The sequence below is a fragment of the Chamaea fasciata genome, unplaced genomic scaffold, assembly GCF_029207755.1.
Source record: "Chamaea fasciata isolate MVZ Bird 193981 ecotype frontalis unplaced genomic scaffold, bChaFas1.0.hap1 SCAF_10, whole genome shotgun sequence".
NCBI classification, from domain to species: domain Eukaryota; kingdom Metazoa; phylum Chordata; class Aves; order Passeriformes; family Sylviidae; genus Chamaea; species Chamaea fasciata.
In genome coordinates, this window is record NW_027094095.1 from 30,986,995 (window position 1) to 31,013,560 (window position 26,566).

Consider the following 26,566-nt stretch of genomic DNA (forward strand, 5'->3'; position numbering starts at 1 on the left):
TTTTGGTTGTTGGCTGGTTTTCGGCGTTTTTTTTGTTACTCCCCCCTCTTTCATGTAAATGATGTCTTGCTATTTTGCTTGCTTTTTCCCCTTTTTTAATTAGAAGAATAAATGCTTGCATTCATGCACAAATTGCTTTGAAGTGCTGTAAGGATTCAATTCATCAGCTTCCTCCAGTCTCAACCTTTAATTTTTTTTTTTGCAAGCTGATAACCTCTGATGGCTGTGCTCTTTGCAGGAGATGACATTTGTTTTCTGCGGGCTGCCCTGCCTCCTCCTGTGTCCCCAGATAACGAGTTCACCACCAGGGAGAAGTTCAGCAGCAGCTCCCAGCCAGCATTCCCAAAGTTTTGGTGCTTGTGCTGGGCCACGAAAAAAGAGGGGAAAACTATCCAAGGGACTGTGGGGACCTCCGGATGCTGTGGGACAGCTCGGCTCCTTGGAAAAGTGCTTGAGCACTTTCTTCCAGGGATTACCGCCTTTGCTTTATTTACCCAGGAATTATTTGCTACTTTGCACCTGGCTGTTGGGTTTTTTTTTGAGCTGCAGGACAGAGTTTGCTGGTGCTGTCAGTGCGTTCAGGGTGTTGGTGATGATGCCTTGGGATTGTAGCTTTTCTATTTTTCATCTCTTTGTAGTCCTGTAATTCTTTAGGTTGGGATTCTAAAGCCCATATAGAATGTGAGCTGCCTCTTCCCCATTTTGGTCAGACACAACAATTCCTCTCCAGGCCTGGGAATCAACGACAGATGAGAGATGTGAGTTGAGGGCAGCAAATTTGGGGTAAATTACTTCATTAGCTGAATGTAATTGGGAGATAAACCCCAATACAGATCAAACTTATGAAAATGTGAAAACTCGTGACCCATGGTCCATTTTTGGGTGGGTTTTGCCTGCCCTAAATGTACCTGGAGGCCCTTCAATAACCACTTCTTATTCTCTTAATTTTGTCTGATCTCTGTTTTTATGTAGCCCCAAAAAGGCATCAGTGGTTTTCCAGGTGGAATTCTGGCTCATGGAATACCAAGGTGTCAGATCCATCCCTGTGCTCAGTGTCTGAGTTCATTCCACCCCTGTTTTGGGAGCAGAGGGGGGAAAATCCCCATTTGCAGTGCTGCTGGATGAGTAGTTCTCTTTTCATTAGCACCGGAGTGTGGCAAAATGGTGTTTCCTGAAGGCCACAGAAACTCCTGGGGGATTTCAAATCCCGAGCTCAGCCTGAATGGCCTCTCCTCTGCTCCTGGAAGTGTTTGGTGACTGACCCCCCCTTTGAATGTGGGGTCACAGCCCTGGGAGTGGCCTCGTGTCCCCAGGGAGCTGAGGTGGGACACGACCTGCTGAGGTCCTGCTTGGCCACGACACCTCTCCTGGCGTGTCTGGAGTCACTTTGGAATGGAACAGTTAGCTGAAAATAACTTTACACCCAGGGAGGGATTAATATAATGCAAAGCGTTCGTGTTCCTGAGTTATTTTTTAACGTTCTTTTCAATTTCAAGTGAGAGATTCAACCACAAGAATTTAAAATTGCACAGATTTGCACCGTCCCCTTTCTGCTCAGGAAGGATGGGGATTGTACCAAGTGCAAATAATATACAAATCATCATGTAAAAATTGTGCATTTAAACAGGTGACCTTAAAACTTCTGTACTTATTAATACAACTAATCCTATAAATAAGAGCAAGCTTGTAGTTTTCCTTGCAGACACTGACTCACAGGAAGGTGATTACGCCCTGCCGGTCTTTTCCAGGTTACTGCTCATCCATTATTTGTCTCTTGACAAGAGTGGGGGTGTTTTGGTGCAAGCACCTGCACGTGGACTCAGTCTGTGTTCAAACTTTCAGCCTGGATGTGTCTCCAAGTGGAGACACTGGGACGCAGCTCCTGTTCCAGAGGGGTTGTAGGGAAGGCTTTCGGGATATTTATCCTGTGGATGCTGCTGCTGCTTCCTGCTGAGAGATCCTGAAAAATTATACTCTTGGACATTTAAAGCAAACATTTCTGTAATTAGGCTGCCATCAGCCCATTCATTTCATGCACAGAAGTTCAGCGCCGTGATTGATGCTCTTTAAATCCCTGGATTTAAGGTTGTCTGCTTGGGTATTGTTTTGTTGGGTTTTTTTTTCTGATTCAAGTATAGTTCCTGTGCTGCAGCATTTCTCCAAGCAAAACCCATCAGCCTCTGCCTTAATTATGTAAAACTGATCCTTTCTTGATGTCCCTTTGTGCTTTGGGATTTTTTTTTCCTGGCTTAACAGTAAAATTACACAGTCCTGGCTGGAATGTTGCATCAATTGATCCATGTTTTTTTCTTGCTGTATATTGAATTCATGAGCAAATTGGACCAGCACAGTAATTACACTAAAGTGCTATCAAACCCTTCTGGCTCTAGGATTGCAACTATCTGCAAGTCTTGGGCTGCTGCTTAAATTTTTTCCCAATTTTTAGTCATTTTGACGTGAGTTCGAAAGCAAACCAGAAAACTGAAACCCAGAGTTCTCCCCATGGAATGAAGGCTCTGGTCAATTTTGCTCCTTTTAAATGCTCGATTTTAAGTTCTCTTAAAAGGAAAAGGCCCAACTAAACGAAGGTGAAAACAGTTCACTAATCAAAATGTTCTCAACCTGTAAAAAAAAAAGGTAGAAACATTGTAGGTTTAACATCCTAGAGGGTGGAAAGAGGAATAAGTGGAGGGAGAAGAAATCCAATGCCATTGAGAAGCCCATCTGCTTTGTGTTTGAAGGCTTGGGTAGCATGACTTTCCTTTTTTTCTGCCGTACACATTGTCAGGAGAATAACCTTAGTCAGGTTACATTGGCTAAATGAATGATCTCTTGAACATGTGGAACTCATTTTCTTGGGGTATTTTCCCCTCTCACTCTTTTTCCCTTCCTCTTCTCTTGAAAAAGAAGACCAGAAAACCTGCTGGTTCCTCATTGCATTTTTTTTTTTTTTTTGGCACTTCCTCAGTTTTCCAGAGTTTTCTTTCCTTACAAATGCCTGGAGTTTTGCAAAGAAACAAATTTATAAGAATTGTGCTCTGCTTTGCTCCCTTTCAGTGATGTGCCTACTCCCCATCTCCCCTCCGAGGCCTGAAATGATCCCGTGGGATTTTACCACCCGCAGCTGGTTAATAAATGTTGACTGAGATGACTTTTTGGCCATCGAAATGAAGATCAAACTTGAATCCCACTTCTCCTGTGTCGCCTGGAGTATATTCCAGCAGAAATGTGGTTGGGAGGTGGTGGGAGCTTGAGTCTTAAATAGGATCTTGGTGAGCAGTCTGCATGAAAAGGAAAAAAATGGGAAGGGAGATGATGTTTTCCCACTTAAAACATTGAATTTTGGGGAATGTGTGCACCCAGAAGTTGTGTTACGAGCCTGTGAAATTCATTGCTTCTAACTTACATAATTCTCTTTATTAATTAGTATTCTATCCTCTGCTGGTTATTGATTTCTCAGTTCTCACGCTAATTAATCCATATTTTTCAGTCTTTTTAGTGTCTTTTTCCCAGACAGGGAGTTTCCAGCACGTGCTGATTGCCTCTGTTAGGCTCTTCTGCTTTCTGCAGCATTTCCTGGGAGGGATGTAAAACCTGCATTTTAGGTGTCCAGTTTTCAGCCTCATTGAAGCTCATCAGGGTTAGTTCAGCAAAACTTCAAATTTCGGCCATTTCCCACTCAAACTCCCATAATACCAGTCTGAGAAGAAAGGCAGCTACGTGCTGGCTAAAGTGGAAATCACACTGCTCATGATTGATTAAAACAATTGATTAGAGAAGTCAATTAGAGGCATTAGTTCTTAAATTATTATCTAAATTAGGAAAGTTCTGATTTCACTGGCTGAGCTGAGCTCAGCATCACTTTTCTCTCTGATTCAGGTGTCTGTGGCTGCTCCACAAATAATGTGATGAGAAAGAGCATTAATTCCTTAAATCCCTTCTGAAAACATGTTTTTTTTTTTCTTCAAACCCACAGGAGGAGAAAGGCATTGGTAGGGTGGTGTTGGGATATTCCGTGCAGATCTGTAGCTGCTGCCCTCAGTGCTCCCATCCCACTGGATTTGCCTTTCCCTGTGTTTTCCTCCAGTTCACTTCAGCTCCTTCCATGCCTTACTGGAAATTCTTGGAGGAAAAACACACAGAGCGTGTCCCTGATCTCCTGGGAAGCCTCTATTTAATGTTCCTTGGGTTTAGAAAATGGTAACAAAACAGAACACGAGATGGCTTCAGACACTGCGAAAATAAACTGCAGGCTGAAGCCACAGGTTTCCCCGAAAACAACCTCACGGGGCGAGTTCCACCAGGAGAAGGATTTGTTGGAGGTTTGTTTGCTCACCACTTTTTAAAACATTAACCTTTCAAGTGGGAACCAGACCCTGGTGAGGGGCTGCTTGAAGTTTAAAAAGTATCACGGCCCCGCTGAGTTAATTCTGCCTGTGTTTTACACACCTACATTTTATTGTTCCGTGTAACTTTTTCAATATTACTGATTTTTGCCATTGAGTCCTTACCCGACTACGACAGGTAACAGTAGTCCATGCCCTAAACCTGCTGAAAGATGGGTGGTTTGGGTTTTTTTTTTTTTTCTTTTTTAAATGGCTTGTGTGGATGGTGAAGCAGCTTCAATATATTTACAGCTCAGTGGCTGTTTGACTAATCCTGTGTTTGTTTTCCCTCGTTCTCTTTGTCTCAAAAAATGTTATTTTTGTTGTCAGGGAGATGGATTCGTGCCTTGTCTGGCAAATAAAGTGATGTGGGAATGGTCGAGTGCTCTGCAGAGCCGTTGGTGCTTGTGCTTGGTTGGGGACCTTGGAGGTTTGGGGGTGGTGATGTTTTTTATTTGTTTTGATGCTGTGCTGGCAGTCAGGCTGGGGCTTTTGGAAGTGCTTTTCTCACTGCAGTGCATTTTAATCTCGAGGAACGGAGGGAACGAGCCAGTTAATGTTTTGCTTTTTGTGCTGTGCTTGGTTTAGAGTCCTCTCCCAGGTTGAAAACTGAGCTGCCTTCAGTCTCAGATAAATAAAAGCCTCTTAGGTGGGTTTTTTGGGACAGCACAAAGCTAAACTCGAGCTTATCTCTGGCTTGGTGGGAAACCTGACTCCATCCTTCCCTGAGATGTGGTTTGAGTGCTGGGCCCATCCATCACTGTCAGACCCCACCTGTGCCTGGCATTAGGTGCTGGTGGCCCAAATCTTCCCTGTCCCAGCGCCCTGCTCCTGAATCCCCTCATTGCTTCCTGATTTCTCTCTCCTATCGAATATTTGTGCTGTTGTCCGAAGCTAAGAGCCGGGCAGTTGGAGTTATTAAAGGAGGTACCACGGGAGAATTTCCTAGGAAGCTTTGACCCAGCCAGGTATTTCAAGGGTTTGGGAAAGCAGGAGTCTGGTACTTTGGGGATGTGTGTTTGGAAAACAAAGCTCAGCTTGCTCAGGGCTCCATCCAGGGCATCCCCCGCAGGCTTCCAGGGCCACGTCTCCCGGCTTTCCTGGGGAGATGGATCAGCAGGTGGTGATCCCCGCAGGCACCAGGATTTTCTCTGTGTTTGTGTAGCCAGACAGGAGGGCTGGGCAGGGTTAGGAGCAGGAATGGTGTGCCCGGAGTTTGGGTGTTGCCTGAGGTCCCAGGGATGGTTCAGGGCTTTGTGCTCAGCCCCTGGCAGCAGCTCTGAGCCTGAAGCTGAGCAGAGCTGCAGGTACAGCCAGGCAAGTGCTCTCCAATGTCTGAATCATTCCAAAAGAATCTTTAGAAAGGTCATAATAAGCCTTGAAATGGTAGGATTAGGGAATCATCAGGGTTGGAAGAGACCTTTTACGTCATGAGGTCCAGCAGCTTTTGACCCAGCCCCACTGGAACCATTAAACCACAGCTCCCAGCTGCAGATCCAGAACACCTCCAGAGATGAAAAAACATTTTTTCCAGTGTTTTTGAGGTCAGGCATTGGACTAGGTTGCTCCACCACCTCCCCGAGGAACCTATTCCAATGCCTGACCCCAAAAACACTGAAAAAAATTTAAGCTGCTGTCTCAGCTTAAGGCTGTTTCCAGTTGTCCTCTTGCTGTTGTGGAAAGTGTCAGGATCAATCAAACTCTCCAAGGCTGTTTCTTTAGTATTGGAAAGTGGACATTGCTTCAATCACAGCGCTGGGATAGTTCCACCTGGATGTAAAAATAAAGGGTTTTCTTCCAGTTAATTACTGCATGCAAAGGCAAATGAAGGAAAATCAAATAGGGTGGCGTTTGAGGGCTTGAGGATGTGTGTGCTGGGATGTTGGGAGTGATGGTGGGGATGGAGGTATTCCATGGGGATATTCCAAGTCTGGTGGAGGAGCAGCTCAAGGGAAAAGGCTGGACCAGAGGAAAGGCTGGATGCTGAGACATGGGAAAGGCTGGGTAGTGAGCTGTGGAAGAGCTGGATGCTGAACCAGGGGAGAAGCTGGGTACTGATCCAGAGGAGAGGCTGGATGCTGATGGATACTGATCCAGAGGAAAGGAAAGGCTGGATGCTGATGGATGCTGATCCAGAGGAAGGGCTGGATGCTGATCCAGATGAGAGGCTGGATGCTGATGGATGCTGATCCAGAGGAGAGGCTGGATGCTGATCTAGAGGAAAGGAAAGGCTGGATGCTGATGGATGCTGATCCAGAGGAGGGGCTGGATGCTGATCCAGAGGAAGGGCTGGATGCTGATGGATGCTGATCCAGAGGAAAGGAAGGTCTGCATGCTGATGGATGCTGATCCAGAGGAAAGGAAAGGCTGGATGCTGATGGATGCTGATCCAGAGGAAGGGCTGGATGCTGATCCAGAGGAAGGGCTGGATGCTGATGGATGCTGATCCAGAGGAAGGGCTGGATGCTGATCCAGAGGAAGGGCTGGATGCTGATGGATGCTGATCCAGAGGAAGGGCTTCATGCTGATGGATGCTGATCCAGAGGAAAGGAAGGACTGGATGCTGATGGATGCTGATCCAGAGGAAAGGAAAGGCTGGATGCTGATGGATGCTGATCCAGAGGAAGGGCTGGATGCAGATGGATGCTGATCCAGAGGAAAGGAAAGGCTGGATGCTGCTGAGGGATGCCGATCCAGAGGAAGGGAAAGGCTGGATGCTGATGGATGCTGACCCAGCACAGCCTTCCCGCGCTGGGAGAGCGAGTGGTGACGGGTTATGGCAAATAACGCCGGGCAAGCATCTCATTAAACACGGGTGGGATTGCTGTGTGAGGGAGCTGAGCCTGCTGCCATCTGCTCCACAGAGCCAATTAAACAAGAGGGGTGGGAAGAATAAAGTCCAGATGCTAATGGGCTGTGTAAACCGCAAGTTCTCCTAAATATTTAGACTCTTTTCCGGAGGTTGTGTGTGGGGCTGACTCGTGAGGTTCCCTCAACTTCGTTTGAGGTTGCCACTTAGCTCTGATTTTCTGCTTAAAGTCAGGGCACTTTTAGGTCAGTGAAATTAACTAAAAGATTTTTTTTTTTTCTTTTTTTCCCCCAGGGTGGAATTGTGCCCAGGAATTCTTGAGTAGGGGGCAGATATCCCGAGTAGGGACTGGACCCAGGCAGGGGCTGAGCAGTTCATGTGTAGCCTCGGGGTTGGATTCTCAATCCTCACTCGATTTTTGCCCGTGCTTAGTTTGACTGAGAAATTCCTGCTCCCCCTCTCTGTGCCATTCAAAGTGCTTTTAGTTAAAACAACAGAACATACCAGAGCATTTTAAAGAAGTTAGTTAATTCAAAGTCAAGCAAAAACAGGTTAAAAATGGAGCCAAATAAATTCCTGCTGGCACTGTGACTCTTGCATAACCATGGACGATGTTCTCTGGCGTTATTTTTGCAAGTTCATAAACGGGCTGCGTGTGAAAAGGGTGGAAGAAGGGTCAGCTTTGTGTTAGGGACAGATAGCTCCATTCTCAGGAGCTGACAGTCGATTTCCTCCTCGTCCCTTTTGATGTCTGAGCACTAAACGCCGCGTGGACAGAAAAATTCAATTCATTTAAAACATTCTGCATCAAAATGACACGCTTTAATGTATTTCCTTCTGATGTTTAAATTATCTTTTCATCTCATGAAGGAGGAAAAAAAAAAAAAAAAAAGAAAGCCAACGTGTTTGTAGTTAAAGTACCCAAGCAGAACTTTAAACAAAGGTCTGGATGAAGAGGAAGTCTTGATGTTCAGGCAGCTTTTAAGAGTAGGTACCTTTTTTTTTCCCTCTCCCCTGCCCCCCCCTTCTTGGCTCCCTGAGCCTTGTAAGCCAAGGAGATTTATTGCTGCCCTTCCAAATGCTTCTTCAGAATGAAGAGTTCACTTTTTTGGAATTCCTCGAGTCCTCAGGAGGGAGAGGGATAAGGGGAAGTGATGATGGTGAGCACCCCGAAGGATTTTCCAGGCTGGTTTTGCCAGTCGTAGCTGCCTGTAACCGTGCTGGGAGAGAATCAGCTGAACCTGCATCGAAAAAAACCTCTTGGAGCTGTGGACATTCTTCATGTCAGGGAGATGAATTTGGATGAAATTTAGACTTCTTAGCAATTGCAGTTGTTAGTGGTGATAATACAGTCCAGGGCGTTCAGGAATCCCTGTCCTTTGCCAGATCCGGTGTCACGTGTGCGACTCGGCACTGATAGGAGTGGGATCCGTTCCCTCAGAGAAATCCCAGCTCTCCTGGAGAAATGCCTTAACAGCCCCAAATACCCTCCATTTATTGCTGTTACAGCTATTGGTGCCACTTACTGCAGTTAAGAGAGCAAAGGAGTATTTTAGGGTTATTAATGCAGTGGGGATGGCCCCACTGTCCCCGAGGGGAAAGCTGCCCTTGGAGGTGAGAAATCTTGGAAGAGGAGCTTGATGATCAGGAAGACTTTTAAGGAATGCTGTTGGCGTAACCCCAAATCTTTCCAGTCTTATTTTTCAGTGTGGAAGCAGAATATAACAAGGTGTTGGGTTTTTTTCCCTCTGTGTCTGTGAACAGGGATGGCTGTCACCTGTCCCCTGCGGGAGCTGAGCTTCCCGAGGGAGGACACAGCTCTCACTTCTAACTTCTGATACATCTTTTGGGTTTGTTTTGGGGGTTTTTTTGCTATTAATGAGGTTGTGTTCATACTGGGTCTCACTTGTCTCTTTTCCACATATTGAATTTGTCTAGATTTGGCTCCCGGCCTCTCATGTTTTAGTTGGAAGCGAGTACTTTTAGAAGTGATTATATTGGGTTCAGTGTTCAGCAAAAGCAGGGTCAGAGTTTGCACGTGGAACTATTTTTAGCACCTAATGTCAGTTTGGTAAATAAACAGATGTTGGGGAAATAAAACCCCTGTTATGTATTTGCCTTCCAAAGTCAGCCTCTCCATGGAGACGTGATTCCTGTTGGGAAGCCTGGCACTGGGAGACTCCCCACGTCCTTCTCTGACCCCATTTCCTCACGCATCCACCTTTTGGAGCGGCTTTCCTGTGACATTTATGACAAAAAAAAAAATCCTCTCACATTTCCTTTCTGTTTTTTCTTGCAGAGGATATTCAACTCCTTCGTGTACACGGAGAAAATATCGAACGGAGAAAGCGAAGTTCAACAGGTGAGCCCGAAACCCCTTTCCCAGCTCCACTGGCAGAGTGAGCTCAGGGAATTCTTTCTGTGTGGATTTGTGGCCTCTTTCTAACCTCAGATCACAGCCAGTGGAATAGGATGTAAATGGGGACGGGCTGCATGTGCTGATGGTGCTTTTGAGAATTTTGCATTGCCATGAAAAGCTTTTCCATCTGTTTAGTCTGGGGCTGTCCCTTGAAAACAAAAGGGTCCTCGTGAAGTAGCTCCCATTAATTTTCCAGGCTTTCATGTTGGGAGTGTCTGTTTTTAAATTTCAAATGCAAAGTAAACCCTTTAATTTTATTATGATGTGGAAATATGGGACAGCTCCAGCCTGGTGCATCACAGGTGTGGTTGAGGGGTGTTTGTAATTTCGTGGGGTTCGACAGGAACACATTTCAACATTGAACTCTTCCGTTTAACATTGGGATAGCGCATGGGCAGTTTGCATTTTAATACGTGTGTATGTTTTTAAAATTAATTTCGGATCAGTTTTCAAACGGATCAGATAGGTCATGTTTTATTCTTTCAGAAATTAAAGTACCAATTATGTTTGTGCTAAAGGTTTCGGTCGAAGAAATGGAACAAAGCACCAGCTTTTCTTCCCAGTTAAATCGTGGACTTGCTCAACCTTCAGGAGTAACCTGCCCTTCCTCGACCCCTATCAAAGCAGTTTTAATGTTCAGGGAAAACAGAAGCTCCTCAGAGTGGGGCTTGCCCTGGGGGAGAGGGAGTTGCCGTTCAGCCCTGCAGGCAGCCCCACTGTGGTTTCCCAGAGCAGTTCGTGTGGATTCACACTGCTCCTGGAATGCAGAAATCATGGAAACTCCAAGCTGTGCTTCCTGGAAATGGCGACATTTCCATTCTTTAAGTTTTACTGAGGAAGAAGTCAAAGCAGAGCTGGTTCAAATGGGATCGTAAGGAACTTTTAGGTTGGGAAAGACCTTTAAGACAGTTCCCCAGCACTGCCAAGGCCACCTCATGTCCCCGAGTGCCACATCCACGTGGATTTTAAACCCCTCCAGGGATGGACAATGCTTTCTGTGAAGAAATTTTCCCAGTATTTAACCTGAGCCTCCCCTGGCCCAGCCTGAGGCCGTTACCTCTCCTCCTGTCCCTGTTCCCTGGGAGCAGATCCCAAATCCCCCCCGGCTGTCCCCTCCTGGCAGGGAGTTGTGCAGAGCCACCAGGTCCCCCCTGAGCCTCCTTTTCTCCAGGCTCAGCCCCTTTCCCAGCTCTCTCAGCCTCTCCTGGGGCTCCAGATCCTTCCCCAAATCCTTTTGGAGGCTTTGGCTTTCCCTGTAGACATGCTCAGGTGTGTGTTTGCAAGCAGAGGGACCCTGGGGATGTCACTGTCGCCTGCCTTTGACAATTTAACTCCCAAACCATCCCAGCATCCCTCAGGATGGGTGCTCTGGCTCCGTGTTGTGTAGGGCAGCATTTCCAGGAGTGTTCCTGGGTGGTCTGTGCACCACAGAAGGGCCATGTGGGCTGGATCAGATGGATCAGATGGCTTTTGAAAGGCAAAAGTGTTTTTGGGAAACCAAGAAACTGGATTAAAACTTCTTTGAAGTCCTGACTAGGGATTCTCCCCACTGAGGAAAAGACAGTCCTTGTTTCCCAGAGCAGATGTCTGTGTTCATCCCAAGTGGATTTAAAGAGCTGTCCAAACACTGGAGGTGGGGTGATGGATTTGGAGCTGTCAGGGGAGAAAACAGGGCTCTGGTAAAGTGTAATTACTGTGGTTAAAAGCTCTACAGTGAAGTGGATGGTGGAATAATCGAGCACTTCTGCTTCATTAATAACCAGATCTTTTAGCCTTAATGACTCCCCAGCAGCAGAACCTGAATTTTATAAGAGTAGGACGTCGAATGGAGTCATCTTGAGCAAAAGCAAACAAATGTAAGCAAATGGAATCCCCTGCCAGAGAAATCTCATTTCTGCCTTGGTCATTCATTAACATTTTCGCAGCAACTGATATCCAAAGGCAATTAATTACAGTTTTGTGTCAGCTGGGATTTTTTTTTTTTTTTTTGGCAGAGCAGTGAATTATTGTGGGGGTGGTGGGGTTTTGATACCAAACCATGTAAATAATGACTCTCAGTTTATTGAGCAAGTGAAAGATTCCAGCTGTTGGCCTTCAGGCCTATCTGTTCAATACCTTTGGCTTTCTTCATGCCACACAAGGAGCAGTTCTACCTCTCAGCATTGAACTGGTTACGCTTTTAAGGTCTGCAGCTCTAGAATTACTGTTGTACCTGACAGATAAAACCTTTTCTGCTTTGAGTGGGTTATTAAAAACGGGATGGCAGTGGCCAAAAATAACTTGGATCCCTTCCCTGCGAGTTATTTCAGTATCAGAGAACTCTCATACGACACGAGAATGCGGTGGTGTGAGTTAGTGATGTAAATAAAAGTGGGAGAGGAGGGGTTTTATGAGGGGAAAATCGACATTTAGCCGATTCCAGTGAAGTCTGTGTGTGTTCAGTGTCCTGCCAGACATCTGCTTTCTGTGATGTGGAGGGAAGGGATCTGGGCTGCGCGGAGGAGAGAGGCTGAAATGCTCTCAGGCAGGAGCAGCTTTGAGGAGAAAAGGCTTGAAAAGCTCAGACCGCGCTGCTGCTGTTGGGTTGGATTTTTAGTTTGCTTGGTTTTGGACTGAGCAGAGAGATCTTCGGGGAGGAAATAGATCTGAAACGTGCTGAAAAAATTACATTCAGCTGCGGAGCACAACACGTTCCCTGGCTGTGAAAAGCGGCATGTTCACACGCATTAATAAATTGTGAGCCTCACAATAAAAGGCAATTATTGTGTGTTTAATGTACTTCCAGAACGATTCAGGAATCGGGGCCCTCTCTCTAGGTTTTGCTGTGCATCCTGTTTGACATCTTCCTTGGAATAAGTCTCGGGAAGCTTTGCCAAAGGTGCTGGCCAGTAGAAAACCTCAAATGAGTGCTGGTTTCCGTGACAAAAGGCACATTGGAAAGTGGTTTCCTGCATCCTGATTGCAATCCTGGAATATATTTTCTGTGTCATCCAGAGAAGCAGGAACGGGGACTTTCCACAAGGGAGAATGGACTTAGAGGTGAAGGAGGGGAGGTTGAGGTGGGATTTTAGGGAGAAATTCTTCCACGTGAGGCCGAAGAAGCTGTGGATGCCCCTGGATCCCTGGAAGTGTCCAAGGCCAGGCTGGAGCACCCTGGGCTAGTGGAATGTCCCTGCCCATGTTGGAACAAGATCATCCTTAATGTCCCTCCCAACCCAAACCATTCCAGAATTCCATCAATGGTTAGAATCCCTTAAAACAGAGGTGTGGGATGGAGCTGGAGGTGATTCTGCGATCCTTCCTTGGGCCACGTCCCTGCTGACCTCTGGCTCTTCAGGACTGACACAAAACCAGTGGTTTCCTCAAGAGCCACGCAGATGGAAAATAAATAACATTAAAAGTTTCCCAAATTAGGAATCCGTGGATGCACAGTTGTGATACAGCAGCAGGATGAATGCCTGGTGCCTGTTGGAGAGAGCTGCTTTTTTTTCCAGATTTTTCTGGTTTACAGGGGGAATTTAAACCTCAAATTTCTAGCTCAGCTCTGCCATGTGTAAGCAGACCTTTCCAAGGAGCTTGACAGTGTTAAATCCCTGGCTGTGAGTCCGTCCTGGCATCCCTGCCTGTCAGCCCCACTGATGCATATTTTATATACAGGCTTGGAAACGTGAAAAATACCTTGGCTTCTCTAGCTTCAGCCAGAAAGAAAACCTCACCTTGGAGCTCTGCTTCCCCTGCAAAGGGAAGACTTCAGAGCTGCGGAGCTTTGAGGGGGGGAAGAAGCTTTAAAAAAAAAAAAGCTCGAGGGAACGATGCAAATGAGGGAAATGTCTCTGGGAAAATTAGAGGAGCTCAGTGATGTTGTGATGAAAGGTTGTCAGTGGAGATGGTGACAATTGAAGTGCATTACCCAGGGGTGCTGCAGTAATAGAAACAGGTGTTACAGTCCAACCTGTCTGCAAACCCAAGGGCTTTGGCTGCGTGTCAGCTGCCAGAGGAAATCCAGGGAAAACAGGGCTAATGGCTGCATTGTTCCCTGAGAGAACTCCCTGCTCATTGTTTTGTTTGTGGAAATTCGGGAGAAAACGCAGAAATCTGAAAAATGCCCACGGAGGCTTCCCCTTGCTGTTGTTTTTGAGACGAGGCGAAGAGCACTTCGTGTGGGATAATAATATTTGATGTCAGCCTCGAGGTATCCAGATTTACATCAGTCTCCATTAAAATGGGGGAATTGGAGCATTTCTGTGGGAGCAGGGAATGCCCGTCACACTTGGTACCCGCCCAGGTGTGGGGCACTCCTGGCCCTTTTCTGTGCCTGATTTTTCCATTTTGCCTTAAAAATGCTTCAACAATTATGTAAGCACGGTTTCATAGTTCAGTCTTCTGTCCTTCCATTATTTGTTATCTCTCCTTCTCTGCTTCGGAGCTTTTGTAACCGCTGTGGGTCTGGCATCCATCAGCCTCCAGCAGCTCTCCAGCTCCAGGCGGCTTAAAAAAAAGCAGGGTATGTGTTGGATAAAAACTTCAGGTTTTTATTTAGAAAGAAGAGAAGGTGATTTAAGCCTGCGGCTTTTACCGTGACAGGCTCCAGCAGCTGAGTGCATCGCCGTGCAGAGGGAAGAAAGTTTGGGAGGGAAGTGGAGCCCAACCGTGGAAGAAAAGTTTGTTTTGTTAGGCTTCGTCTGGGTGATACTTCTCCATGTGATGAATTAGAACCATTTGTTTCTAGTACTTCATCGGTGTGTTAACTTCAGTTTATCCATTTGAAGAGATTTTCGGCAGAAAATTATTTTTGGATCGTCTTGCCCTTGGCGACTTCCTTGAGTTCGTTGGCTTTGAATTGTTGGGAGCATTGTCCTGTTATCAGAGGGCACTATTTTTAGAGTTCTTTAGATTAGACAAAGTCAGTTCTTGCAGCCGTGGGCAGGGATTGGTGCCTGGAGCTCTGGGAGGTTTCAGATCCCTCGCTGCTGACACGCACTTGACTCCCTGCCCCGACCGAGGGGCTGGATCCCATTTCAGAGAAATAACGGAGCGACTTTGAGCCGTTCAGAGGTTTTTTTCCATGGGAGACGCAGTTTGGGAACAAAGCATTTGCTTTTTGTCAGCTTCTGAAGTACAGGATCTTCAGAAAAACAGATTTGTCAGATCTTTAGGCTCGGCACAGCGGGGTGAAATTCAAAGGCTGTGGGGTGCTTTTATCGTTCAACCTAGAAGGTGAAAACTCATCAACGCCGAACCCTCGGCTTGTTCAGCATTCATTTATCAGAGAGCAGCCCTGATTCCAAACCAGAGGCCCTTTGTTCTGGGGCCCTGTGATGCTTTTATGACTGCTAATGATGCTCAGCAAACTTCAGCTCTCTCCCCTCTCCCTGATTTCAGGTAGGGAGACCGAGAGAGAGATCTCAGACTCAAATATCTGGTTGACTTCGGCATTTCATTTGCCCAGACTGTGAGAGGAGAACTTTGTACCCACCAAACCTAAGTGCTTTTGATTTGGGGAACTTGGCTTGTGTTTGTTTGAGACCCCACAGGAGAATCCACTTCTAAAGAACACATCTGAGGGGTACAGCCAGACAAAAAAGCAAGTTTACTGGAAACCAGAAAAGGATCTCCCCAACAGCTTGTTATCTCAACAACCAGGAGCAATTTAATAGTGCTGGATGTCTAACGTGGAGGAGCCCATTAGCAGTCCTCTGGTGCCTCGGCAATAAATCATTCCACGGAACTAATTAGGTGTAATTCTGCAAGTCATTTGAGCGGGGTCCTATTAAACCTGTGCTCCTTGGAGACCTGTCACGGAGCCTCAGCATTCCCTGGGAACAATGGAGGCAGAGCAGTGCTGTTAGAGCACCGAGGGCCTCCTTCCTCCCACAGCCGAGTAAATCATGACCAAACGGCCTGTTGGTAAGAGTTAGGAGAGACATTTGTTAGTCCAGGGGATCTGGAAAATCCAGGGCTGTTTCCCAGCAGCGCCGTTAAATCAGCCCTGTAGGGTTTGGGGTGTGCAGGGAGCAGGAGAGAGAGGAGTGCTGTGGATTGAGGAGTTGTTTCAGCTCTGGAGAAGTTTCCAGAATTGCAAACCAGTATGTCTGATTGTTCAACACCTCTCAATTGCTTAGAGATGATTCTTTCATTTGGGACGTGTCTGGCTGGCGGATTAAATGTATAATTGGTTGGTGTGAAAGGGATGCAGAATATGCAGAGCAAAAAAAAAGAATTTCCTCATCCATTTCATCAATTCCTCCCTTTAATGGAAGACCAGGAGTGAAAGTCTCAGTGAATGTTCCTTGTAAAACCTGATGTCTCCTGGTAGCTGTGTTTGCTGTCACGTTTGCTCCAGGAGCAGCCCGAGATTTTTTCCTTTCCCGTTTTCCCTGGCAGTCATTAGTCAGGCTCGTTAGGAGGGGACACAGCTGAGCTCTTAGGTGACAGCACAGCCGCTCCAGCAGCCTGGGACGTGTCCCAGCAGGCTCAGCCCTTCCCAGTGCCTGGAATCTGCCTGGCATGGACAGGGCAGAGGTGCCGCAGGCACCCTCAAATCACACCAGCTTGGAAGAATTTGCCAGCAAAAAAAAAAATCATTAATTTCATTTTTATTTTAATTTTTTTTTCAGAAGCATGTAAAAAGAAGGGCTCAAGTAGCCAATTTGCTGTTTCCAAAGTGAGGCACCCTAATTTTTTTTAATGGTCCGAGAATTGCGTGGGAGGGGCCACAACCTGTTTGTTTTCACTTTCTGAAAGGAGCGAAGCCGGCTCTTACAAATCCCGGTGTAACCTCTAAACCTCGTCCTGATTTATACCGGAGTCCCTTCCTTAGAGGGACCTCTGACAACAAAAGGCTTCAGGAGGAATTCCACCGGTGCCAGGCTTTTGTCACTATTTTCTCGCTGCCGTATTGTAACGTCAGTTGGGGATTTTTCAGATTGTAGTTGAAGCTGTGGGTTGTGAGTAGGCACAGTGAGCCTTTGGATCGATGAGGAAAACCACCCAGGCAATGCTCAGCCTGCTGAGCCTCCCAGGAAAGCAGCAGGGAAAAGCAAAGTCTGGGCTGCCCTATTTTGCCCAGGTCTCCGTGAAAGAAGTGGTGAAGTCCTTCTGCACAGTTCCCCCCTGAGGAAGAGGCTGCTGAGGAACAGAGAAATATTCGTGGCAGTCTTTGGGGTTGTTCGGGTTCCTTGGATGCTGAGGTTGCCCCCAGCGGCAGGAGATCTGCTGGTGGCTCTTTGCTGGTGGAGCAATAGGAGTTCTCTGTGAGCGAAGACATCTCTAACACCATTATTCGGGCTTCGCTGAAGTGTCCATGTCTAGAACTTCAATAAGTTGACTTGTGGCCTGGTTTGTTCTCCTTCACATCCTTGTCAGGCCTTGGAGCAAGCCCCTCAGTGTCACATCCAGCTGTCAGTTCTTAGTGAAAGGGAAGTTTTATGTAATGGAAATGACACTTTTCACACATGCAAAGCTCTGCTGAAGCACCCATTGCTGGATGATAAATTTATTTTATTTTCTTTTCTTTTACAGTCTCCTTGCTGCAGCCAATATTAATTGCTTGACTTCTTGCTTTAGCCACAGGAGTAAAACCACAATGAGCAAATCAGAAAAATTGTCTTTAACACAGCTTTTGATTGCTCGTTAAGGAATGGAATAATACAGAGAAACTGGGTTGATTTTAAACTTTCTTGTGCTTTTTTTTTCCAGTTGGCAAAAAAAATCCGTGAGAAATTCAACCGTTACTTGGACGTTGTGAACCGGAACAAGCAGGTGGTGGAGGCTTCATACACTGCTCACCTCACCTCTCCCCTGACTGCCATCCAGGACTGCTGCACCATCCCACCATCCATGATGGAGTGAGTATGGGATTCTGGAATTCCTCGTGCTGCCATTTAATCTGTGGAAAAAAAAAAAAAAAATGAAGGTTTCTTTGAAAAGTATCCTGAGTTTTCTGCTACTTTGGATAAAAACGGAGAGGGCACAACTCCAGAGGTGCCTCTTATCTTGTCCTCATCTTCTTTTACGATTCTCCCACACCGGAGTTTAATGATGGGCTTTAAACAAGAGCTGGGAATCAGCTGGAAGCAATAAAAGGAGGAAAGTTCGTTCACAGTGTTCTATACGAAAAGAGTCTGTCCAGATCCAGGACTCCGTTTCTGCACTGGGACACTGCTTGCCCTGAATAACTCTCCTCAAGCTGGTCATGGGACCTTTTTCTGTCCTTTGAAGTAACCAAAATCACGAGTTGGTCAGTCCATCACATGGCAGCAGCGCTGTGTTCCAGTTTAATCGGCCTGACGTGCTGCTGTTTGATAGCAGAGGTTTCGTGAGATCCAGTCCATTGCTTGGAAACTGGGTTTGTCCATGTTCAGTTTGGTTTGGTTGTAAATACGGCGGTTTTGAGTGGGCTAAATCCAGGCAGCTGGTTGTCTTTAATCTTTTTTTTTGTGCTGCATATTTGCAGAAATTTCTTTGGGTTTTCTAAGTGTAGAAATGTGTGATAGAAGATTTTTCCGATAAAAGAGGAGTAATTTTCTTGAAATGCTGAACATACTAAGCATTTACTTCCATATGAGCTTGAAAAGAACAAGAGTAAATTCCTGTTCATGCAAACCTTGATCGCAGACTGATTTTTACTGTTTATATCTCAGTCTGATTTTAAAACATTTGAGAGGGAGGAAGGTAATTTGGGTCATCAGGTGACTCCAAGGGCACAGGTTTGGAAGTCTCTCTGCAGTTCCTGCTGCACAAGGTGCCTGTGGAAAATGCTGGCACATCCAGGCTGTTGGCAGCGTGGACAAAAGGGTCAGGAATTCTTTGAGGATGAAAACCTTTCTGCCCTCTGATCACAAAATCCATGCGGGAATCAGCAGGAGGCAGGAACACCTTCCAAGCAAGGGCTGAGGGGAAGGACAAATGGGATTTATTGTCAGTGTGGCCTCATTTTTCATTGAAAAGAGAAGTCTGCTTTTAGTCTGGAAACTTCAGTGAATTCCTTTTCACTTTGTCCTCCAAAATTACCTAACTTGGAAGTCCTTTAGAAATTTCTTTACCTGTGGTGAACTTGCACAAGAATCATTCCCAGGAAGTGGTTTAAAACACAAAACAGCTGGCAGAGCAGAGGGGTGAATTTGCTGATTGTGCAGCTCCTCATGCCGACTCTACAGTGTGATTCTCGTTATTTAGTTAACTTGGATCAATAATTAAATGTTCTGGATGTTCTGGACCTTGGCAAGACCTGGTTGAGGCTTGTTTGGCCATTGGACCCAGTGCTGTCTGTAGGAAATCATCTGCAAGGCACGAAAAATAACGTAAAAATGTATTTTCTGTTTGAAACTTCCAAGTTTTAGCTCCGTGCTTCGTTAATTGCATGATTTGTCTAAATTCTTCAGCCATCATTTCAGTTTTTCTCCCCTTTTTGCCTCTTCCCATCTGCCGCTCCTCCTTTCATTTTCCTTCCCTGTGGCATCACCTTTCTGGGAGATTCCCCAGTTTGGTTAAAATATCAGGGAAGAAGCTGATTCACCTGGATATTACGATCATATATTGAATTCTTCCGTGTTTAATTCATGGGCTAACTGGGCCTGCACTTGCAGGACGTTAAATTGGATGTGCTGCTGCTGCTAACAGCTTATCCTTGGTGTTTAGAACATTCCGTGTTGGTGTTAAAGCAACAATAATTACAATTTTTGGGTTAAAGTACTTATTAACTGCTGCTGCAGAAGAGGTCACGTGGGAAAAGACCCAGATTTGTCTGTGAAAATCGCTTTTTCCATGAGATCCTTTGCCTTGGGTTGTGCCTTGGCCGTGTCTGAGTCCTCAGGGCTTTGCTTTTCCTTGTGGAGGGTTGTGAAATGTTTGTGTTACAGCTCCTGAACTCTCAGTGGTTTTTTTTTTCTCATGTGGCCTCTTTATTTGAGCAAACATTCGGGGCAAGAACAGTGTCAGAGGTGCATTATCTTCAGGGTATTTTTACTTGCTTTGAGGTAGGTTTGAAAGTTTTCCCCACAGCATTTAAGGCTGTTCATCTGGTGGTGTTCAACCTCTTATTGTCCAGCTGATTGACAGAGTTGGGAATGCTGCAAGTTTGGATTGGTTTGGGGGAAATTAACTTGGGAAGGATGAACTATTCTGTAGGGAAATTTATTTTATTTTATTTTATTTTGTTTTGTTTTGTTTTGTTTTATTTTATTTTATTTTATTTTATTTTATTTTATTTTATTTTATTTTATTTTATTTTATTTTATTTTATTTTATTTTATTTTATTTTATTTTATTTTATTTTATTTTATTTTATTCCTGACTTCAGTTTGTATTTGTTGCTGCCATTAACAAAATTATCCATGAGTTTGCCTGATGATTTCTCCTGAAAATCCAAGCGTTGCTTTGTCATGCTGCTTGGGATAAACTCTTGAGATTCCCACACCTGGTGGCTATAAGTAAATGACAGAAAACAGCACCTAACAAAGCACCAACTGGGTTAGAAAATGAACCTGGCATTTAAACTGGTTGTTTAATGAGAAGTGAGATGTGACAGGGATATTGGCAATATTTATTTTATTGCCATTCCATGGTGTTGGCTCTTGCAGTGAGGAGCCCAAATGTGTGAGTTTCCAGTCTGGATAAAAAATCCCCGCCTGACTGTGCTTTTGGTTGCTGTTTTGTACCCCAGATATTCTGGTTTCAGTGGTGTCAGACCAGCAGTGTGTGTTTGTGCCCCCTCCAAGGCAGGGTTCTGCAATGGAGCTGCCTTGGTTTGGAAAGTGGCGAAAAGAAATAAACTGGGATATGCAAACCCAGCTGGATGAGGCAGCGCAGTCAGTGGCTATTGAGTGGTTTTGGCAAGGCCTTAATCCAACAAACATTTCCTGATAAAATTACTCTCAGCTGCTTTGCCAAAGGCTCTAAAAGTGCTTGGGCACAGGGAAATAATCCCACGCCTAAATCCGTGTGCAGGCACTGCTGAGGAGGGGTGAGCTGGCCAGGGACTTGTGTTCCCCTCTGGTTTTTGCTGATCCTTTCTCCAGGTATCCAGCTCCCACATGCTTGGTGTGGAAATTGGTGCCTCCCTGCTGGAACCCTGGGCACTGGGAATTTCAGACTCTCTGTGCTGACAGGCTCTGACCCCCAAGCAAACACTGCATTGGACCTGAGGCCGTGGAAAAGGCTCCCAAAACTGAGTGACAGCTCTGGGATTGTGGGTGTGGGGTTTGGATAGAAGGGTGTGATAGCACAGGGGGGAAAACACAGAGTTTAAGGGTTTAGAATATAGTTATATATATATGTATATATATATAAAGGAAGATGGAGAATTTAGGGTGGAGGCCACTCCTTTTTCACCTTCTTCTCCGTGGGTTTGGGTGGTGTTTTGTAATTGGATAGAAAATTCTGCGTTGCGGCCACGGGTGGTTGGTTATTGGGTTAAAAGTCAAAATAATTCAGGTGTCATTTCCTAATTGGGCAGTTTGTCCTTAAAAGGTCTCATAGAGAGAGTGACGCAGGGCTCCATTTTTCACTTAGTCCTGTAGAACTCACAGCTTGTGAGACTGTAATGTAGATAAGGATTAATCAACATCTGAGTCTGAACAAGAAATACGTCTTGAGCATTTCATCCCGACGCCGGCAAGAAGAAGATAAAACCAAACACCTGCCCGACCATCCAGGCTGTGTTTGTGGCCCTGGGGTCAGAGCCTGGGGACCAGGAGCAGCTCCTTTTCCCAGGCGCTGGGGAAGTGCCCGGAGCACAGGGGAAGAAGCTGCTCCAAGCGCACGGAGGTAACACGGATAAAGTGCTCTGGGCTCTTAGCAAACTGATGGGAGATAAGGAAAATGGATGTCAAGTGACCTCTTCTAATCTTGGAAGAAATCCCTGCTGGAAACACGAGCCTTTGGGTTTCCTCACCAACACAGGCTGCCGAATAAGCCATGAGGAAGGGATTTCATGCTGTCTCCAGACATTCCCTATCGCGATGGAATTGGGCGGTGATTTACCAGACAATGTTTTAATTAAAGTGTCTTTCTCCTGAAGAGGATAAATACCTTTGTGTACAAGTTGGAGTCTCCTGGTTTTTGTGCCTGAAAGGCCTCAGCAGATATTGAGGAAATCTCGGATCTGGAATGGGTTGATGTAGCAGCAAGAAGGGAGGGAAAGAATAAACACAACTTATTTATCAAAAGCCCCGAAGTACCTGCAGTGGGAACTTCTGGGATATGTGTCAGTTGTGAGAAGTGTCTAAATAGGGGTTTAAGAAATGAGTTTTGGGAAGCAGGTTTGGAAGCATTGAGGGGGTTTCTACAGAGGTCTGACTTGGGAGTGGTGACTGGAATAACTTCATTTGTAGAGGTGTTGCTGGCCTGGATGGCAACAGGCAGATAAGGAGGTGGTTTATGCGGAATATTTGCAGATGAAAGGAAATGAAACTCCTTCCGCTCAAAGAATAAGCTGGACATGCGTGTAATGTTTGCCTATTTGTCTTGTATGCATTACACAAAATGCCTTTTTCTGGAGAAATTGTGACTGATGCTCTCCTGTGGGAGACTTCCAGAAGTGGCTTTCTGTAGTTCCAGTTTGCCAGGGAACTTGGTTGTGTTAGGGGCCACAGAGAACCTGCCAGTGCTTTCTCAACACAGCGGTGGCTGCAGTGGGATCACCTTCCAGGAAAAAAAAAAAAAAGTATTACTCAGATGCATTTGTGAGCTGTTCCTGCAGCTTTTCCAACAAAACCCGGACGATGCTTTTAAAGGGAGACAAAAAGTCTTGCCTGAACGAAGCCTGACCCTCCTCTCAGCCCAGTTTTGAGAGCCATCACTCTGATGTGCTTCAGCATTCCACGTCCTGGTGTCTGGGAGAGGAGGGAAGTGCAGTTTCCATGAGATGGGAGCAGGCAGAAGAGTGGCCCGAGTGTCCCTCACTGCACCTCCTTGTTGGGCATGGATCCTTTTGCTGCTGGAATCGTCCCCCTTCCCACCCTGGAGGCCACAAGTGGATTTCACTGCTGGCTTCTCACGGGAAGTTGCCCCAGGTCTCCAAAATCCATCTGTTCAGGGGCACTGGTGTTCATTAATGCTCCCACTTTGGCTGCCTTGCAAGGCAGCTGGAAAATCTGTTTTTGCTCTTTATTTAACTATGCTGATAAGAGCTTAGGGAATGCATTTATCCAGGTTTGTGGAAGGAGCCGGAATGGAGAAATATTTGTTGGTAAAACACCCTGCTTGGCAGCGGTGCATCGCAAACATGAATGGAGCTGTTTGAATAAGGGAGTTTACAAACCTCTATTTGGAAATCATTTACTCCTTGACTGTGATACTGCCTTCAGAAGTGTTCTGGTTTTTGCTTTTCTTTTTTTTTTTTTTTAACAGATGGTTAAATATTTGCTAATGCAGTTCAATTTTATCACAGCTCTCTCTCTGTGTTTATTTTTCCTCTCTGGAGCAGTTAAGTGGGAGATAACGGGAATCCCATTCAGTTCCTTGGGTTGCTGCAATATCTGAAGAGCTGCACTTCCAGAGGAGGAGTGGGGAGGCCACCATAAATCAAATTTAAGATGTGTTTGCTGTTCTGACAGAGTTTCAGGTTGCAATAAAGCTCGGGGGGTTCTAGGAGATGCAGGGACTGTGTACAGTCCTGGGCCTGGCAGCTTTTGTCCATGAAGTGCTGCAGGTATGTAGGAAATTCCTCTCCCGAGCTCTTGCTTTTACTTCCAATGTGGCCAAATTCCTCATGAAAAAATGGGGCTTGGAATAGAAATTCCTTTTGAAAAAGCGAGGTTGGGAATAGTTTTTGTTCCTGGGTTGAATCCTCCTTCCAATAATACATTCTCTTTACATCTGAGAGCAGCCATACTTGGATTTTTCAAGAATTCTTGAAATAATGGGAGCAGCTTTGGTGCCTTGCCAGAAGAAATTGTGTAACTGAACCATCAGTAGCTTTTTTTTTTTTTTGTGGTTGTTGTTGAATTTATTCATAAAAACATTGTTTTCCAGCACTCCGTTTCGCTGCAGTGGGAACCCTGTATTTAAGTATTTATGTAAAATATGAATTAAAATCTTGCCTTGCAATCAAGCAAACAAGGCCTAGTTGGGAATTTCAAAGGAGATTTTGAGCGGACTTATGTAATTTCATTTGCATATTAATGTCAGCTTGAATTTGTACGAACGGCGAGAAAAGGAGAAAAAGACTCTTAAAACAATACGAAGCCCCGAGCAGCTGCTCGAGTGCCATTTTTATCCACAACTCCCTCGTTTCCCCCCTAAACTCCGAGCCCACAAAAGAAGTTGATTTACGCTGGAAATCCAGGCCGAGCAAAATCCAATTGGAGCTCCCTCTCCGTTTTGATGTCAGACTCAAAGCCTCCTGCAAATTTCATTTCATCTCCTCCGCTCGCCCATCTCTCCGCCGCTCGTAAATCCCGTTGAAGGGGAATAAAAATGAGCGGGGAGCCCGATGGGAATTTGGTGTGTGAAGTTCAAAGCGGTTCTGCACATCAGAGCCGACGTCAATCAAGGCGAGATCTGGGGGAGGCAGGAGGGGAGCGCCGAGCTCCGCGGGGACCGGATCAAAGCGGGAGTCGCGGCTCTGTTTGCTCCCCGGGGATGCAGCTTCCAGCCCTTCTTCATTAAAGGGGATCCAGGAGGAAGAGAGGGAGGGCAGGGGGAAAAGGGGGATGCTGTCTTGGAAGCGAATCTCTCGGCCAGTGTCTTTCATTGGCTTGAAATCCGTTAAAAAGCACACCCCAGAATTGCGTCTTAATGATTTTGGTGTGGGGGTTTTCGATGAGGGTTCTGGAGGATTGTCTTAAGTCACCTGGGTCGTTTTGGGGTGAAATCTCAAGAGAGGTTTTTACCCTCCTTGTAGTCACGCTTGTGGCAAAAGTGGGAGACGCTGGTGAAAATCAAGGGAGGCGTTGGTGAAAATTAAGGGAGATACTGGTAAAAAACTAAGGGAGGCACTGGTAAAAATTTTAGGGAGACACGGGTAAGAATTTAGGGAAACACTGGCAAGAATTTGATGAGGATTCTGGAGGATTTTCTGAGTGTTGTCACCTGGAACATTTTGGGTGAAATCTCAAGAGGTTTTTGTCCGCCTTGTAGTTGTGATCCTGGCAAAACTGGGAGAGACACTGGTGAGAATCAAGGGAAGCACTGGTAGAAATTTAGGGAGATACTGGTAAAAAACGAAGGGAGACGCTGATAAAAAATTGTGGGAGACACAGGTAAGAATTTAGGAAAACACTGGTAAAAATTAAGGGAGACGCTGGTAAAAATTAGGGATGACACAGGTAAGAATTAAGGGACATACTGGGGAAAAAAATAAGGAGACGCTGGTTAAAATAAAGGGAAACCCAGGTAAAAATTAAAGGAGACAGTTAAGAATTAAGAGAGGTACTGGTAAAAAAAGGGAGACACAGGGAAGAATTTAGGGAGACACTGGCAAGAATTTAGGGAGACACAGGTAAGAATTTAGGAAAACACTGGCAAAAATTTAGGGAGACACTGGTAAAAATTGTCTCCTGTGCAAAAAGAAGGTGCTGATCAATGCTTGTCTTCAAATATTAAAACACAAATATTTTTGGTTTGTTAACTTCTTCCGGAGTGAGTGATGGGGAGGTCTGTACAGTTTGAAACTTGAGTGGAAAATGAGCGAGGTATAAACATGGTAGGAAAGGTAAAACCAGGATTTCTAGCTAAGAATTCCGAACGTTGGTTGGAAAGGCCACTTAGCAGTGGTTTTAATTGTGGCTTTGAATATATGAATAATGCGCTCTGAATTAAACCTGGAAGCACGTGGGAAATTCTCCAGTGTCGTTAAAATGGTGACAAATATTGGGATGCAGATTCGCCACGGTGCTGCCAGTTCCTGGTCCTGATTTGCAGTTGTGATGGGAGCTGCTCTCTTCTCCAGGTCTTTGTGCCACGGAACCAAAACCACTCCCTTGCGAGGTGCAGAAAGTCAATTCTAAGGCAAAACAGCGCCTGAAAAAAGATTTGAGGCACACATCCCACCTGGCCCAGTGTGGGGCAGCCCTTTCTCAGGCCTGGCAGGTCTGGTCTTTAATTTGTGGGATTTAAAACATTTTTTTCATCTTTTATTTATGCTTTTTTTCCCCATTAACTGTATTTCCTTTTTGCTGTAAGAAGGAGGGAATGGGATGGGGCTGCTGGAATTTTTATTTTTATTTTTTTTGTTTCCTCCTTCAGCTCTGCTGCAGATTATTTGGGGGTCCACAAATTCATCTTCCTGGCGGGTAACTAACAGTGGCTTCCTGAGGAGAGCTGAGGCCTTGGATGATTTTTGGAGCATGTTGAAGCATTTTAATGCAATGAATGAATAATGTTGGTTGCTAACAAGGCGTCGTGTTGCCGTCACTAATAGATTTTGATGGGAGCTCTGGGACAATCCGTTTACATCCTGAAAAGTCATTATTTTTCACTGTGGGGTTGTTCTTCAGCCTTGCTCGGAAATATTTCTTTAGGATGGAGATGTTTAACGTGCAGTTTTTTGGGTTTGCCCCAAGATAAACAGGGTTTTTGTGGAACCCATCCGTTATCAATCAATCTCGGGCTGGAGATCCTTCAGCCAACAAAAAATCAACAACAGTTTTCGCTCTCTCGGAAAAGAGCCGTGATTTTTTTTTTTTTTTTGAAGTGGTTACGTTTTAAGGGTGATAAGAAAAAAAATCCACAGCCTTCATCCAAGGGCTGCATTCCTGGGAAACGTCTTTTCCTCCGAGCTGGGGAAGTTCTCTGGAAGGAGGTTGCCAGTGATGTCAGCAAACAGCTCCAGCGGAGGGGATGAACCCGTGCACAGCCCCAGGTTTGGCTGCTTTGGGTCTGTCAGAGCATCCCAGGCTGATCTCCCAGCCTGGGGCTGACCACGAGGACACTCAGGAGACCTTTGTGTCCGTCTGTCCGTCCCTTTCTCCTCCTGGCTGTGCAGAGCCAGGGCAGTGCAGGAGGTAAAGG

The 26,566-nt window shown here is 45.6% G+C and overlaps 1 protein-coding gene across 2 annotated transcripts in view; it reads left to right on the plus strand.

Moving 5' to 3' along the window:
- CACHD1 (cache domain containing 1) overlaps positions 1-26,566 on the plus strand; it is a 91,659-nt gene that overhangs the window by 20,412 nt on the left and 44,681 nt on the right. For both annotated transcript variants that reach the window (XM_066192982.1, XM_066192983.1), the window contains exons 2-3: positions 9,494-9,556; positions 17,312-17,460. In XM_066192982.1, coding sequence (XP_066049079.1) covers positions 9,494-9,556; positions 17,312-17,460 — 212 coding nt within the window. The remainder of the gene's footprint in view (positions 1-9,493; positions 9,557-17,311; positions 17,461-26,566) is intronic.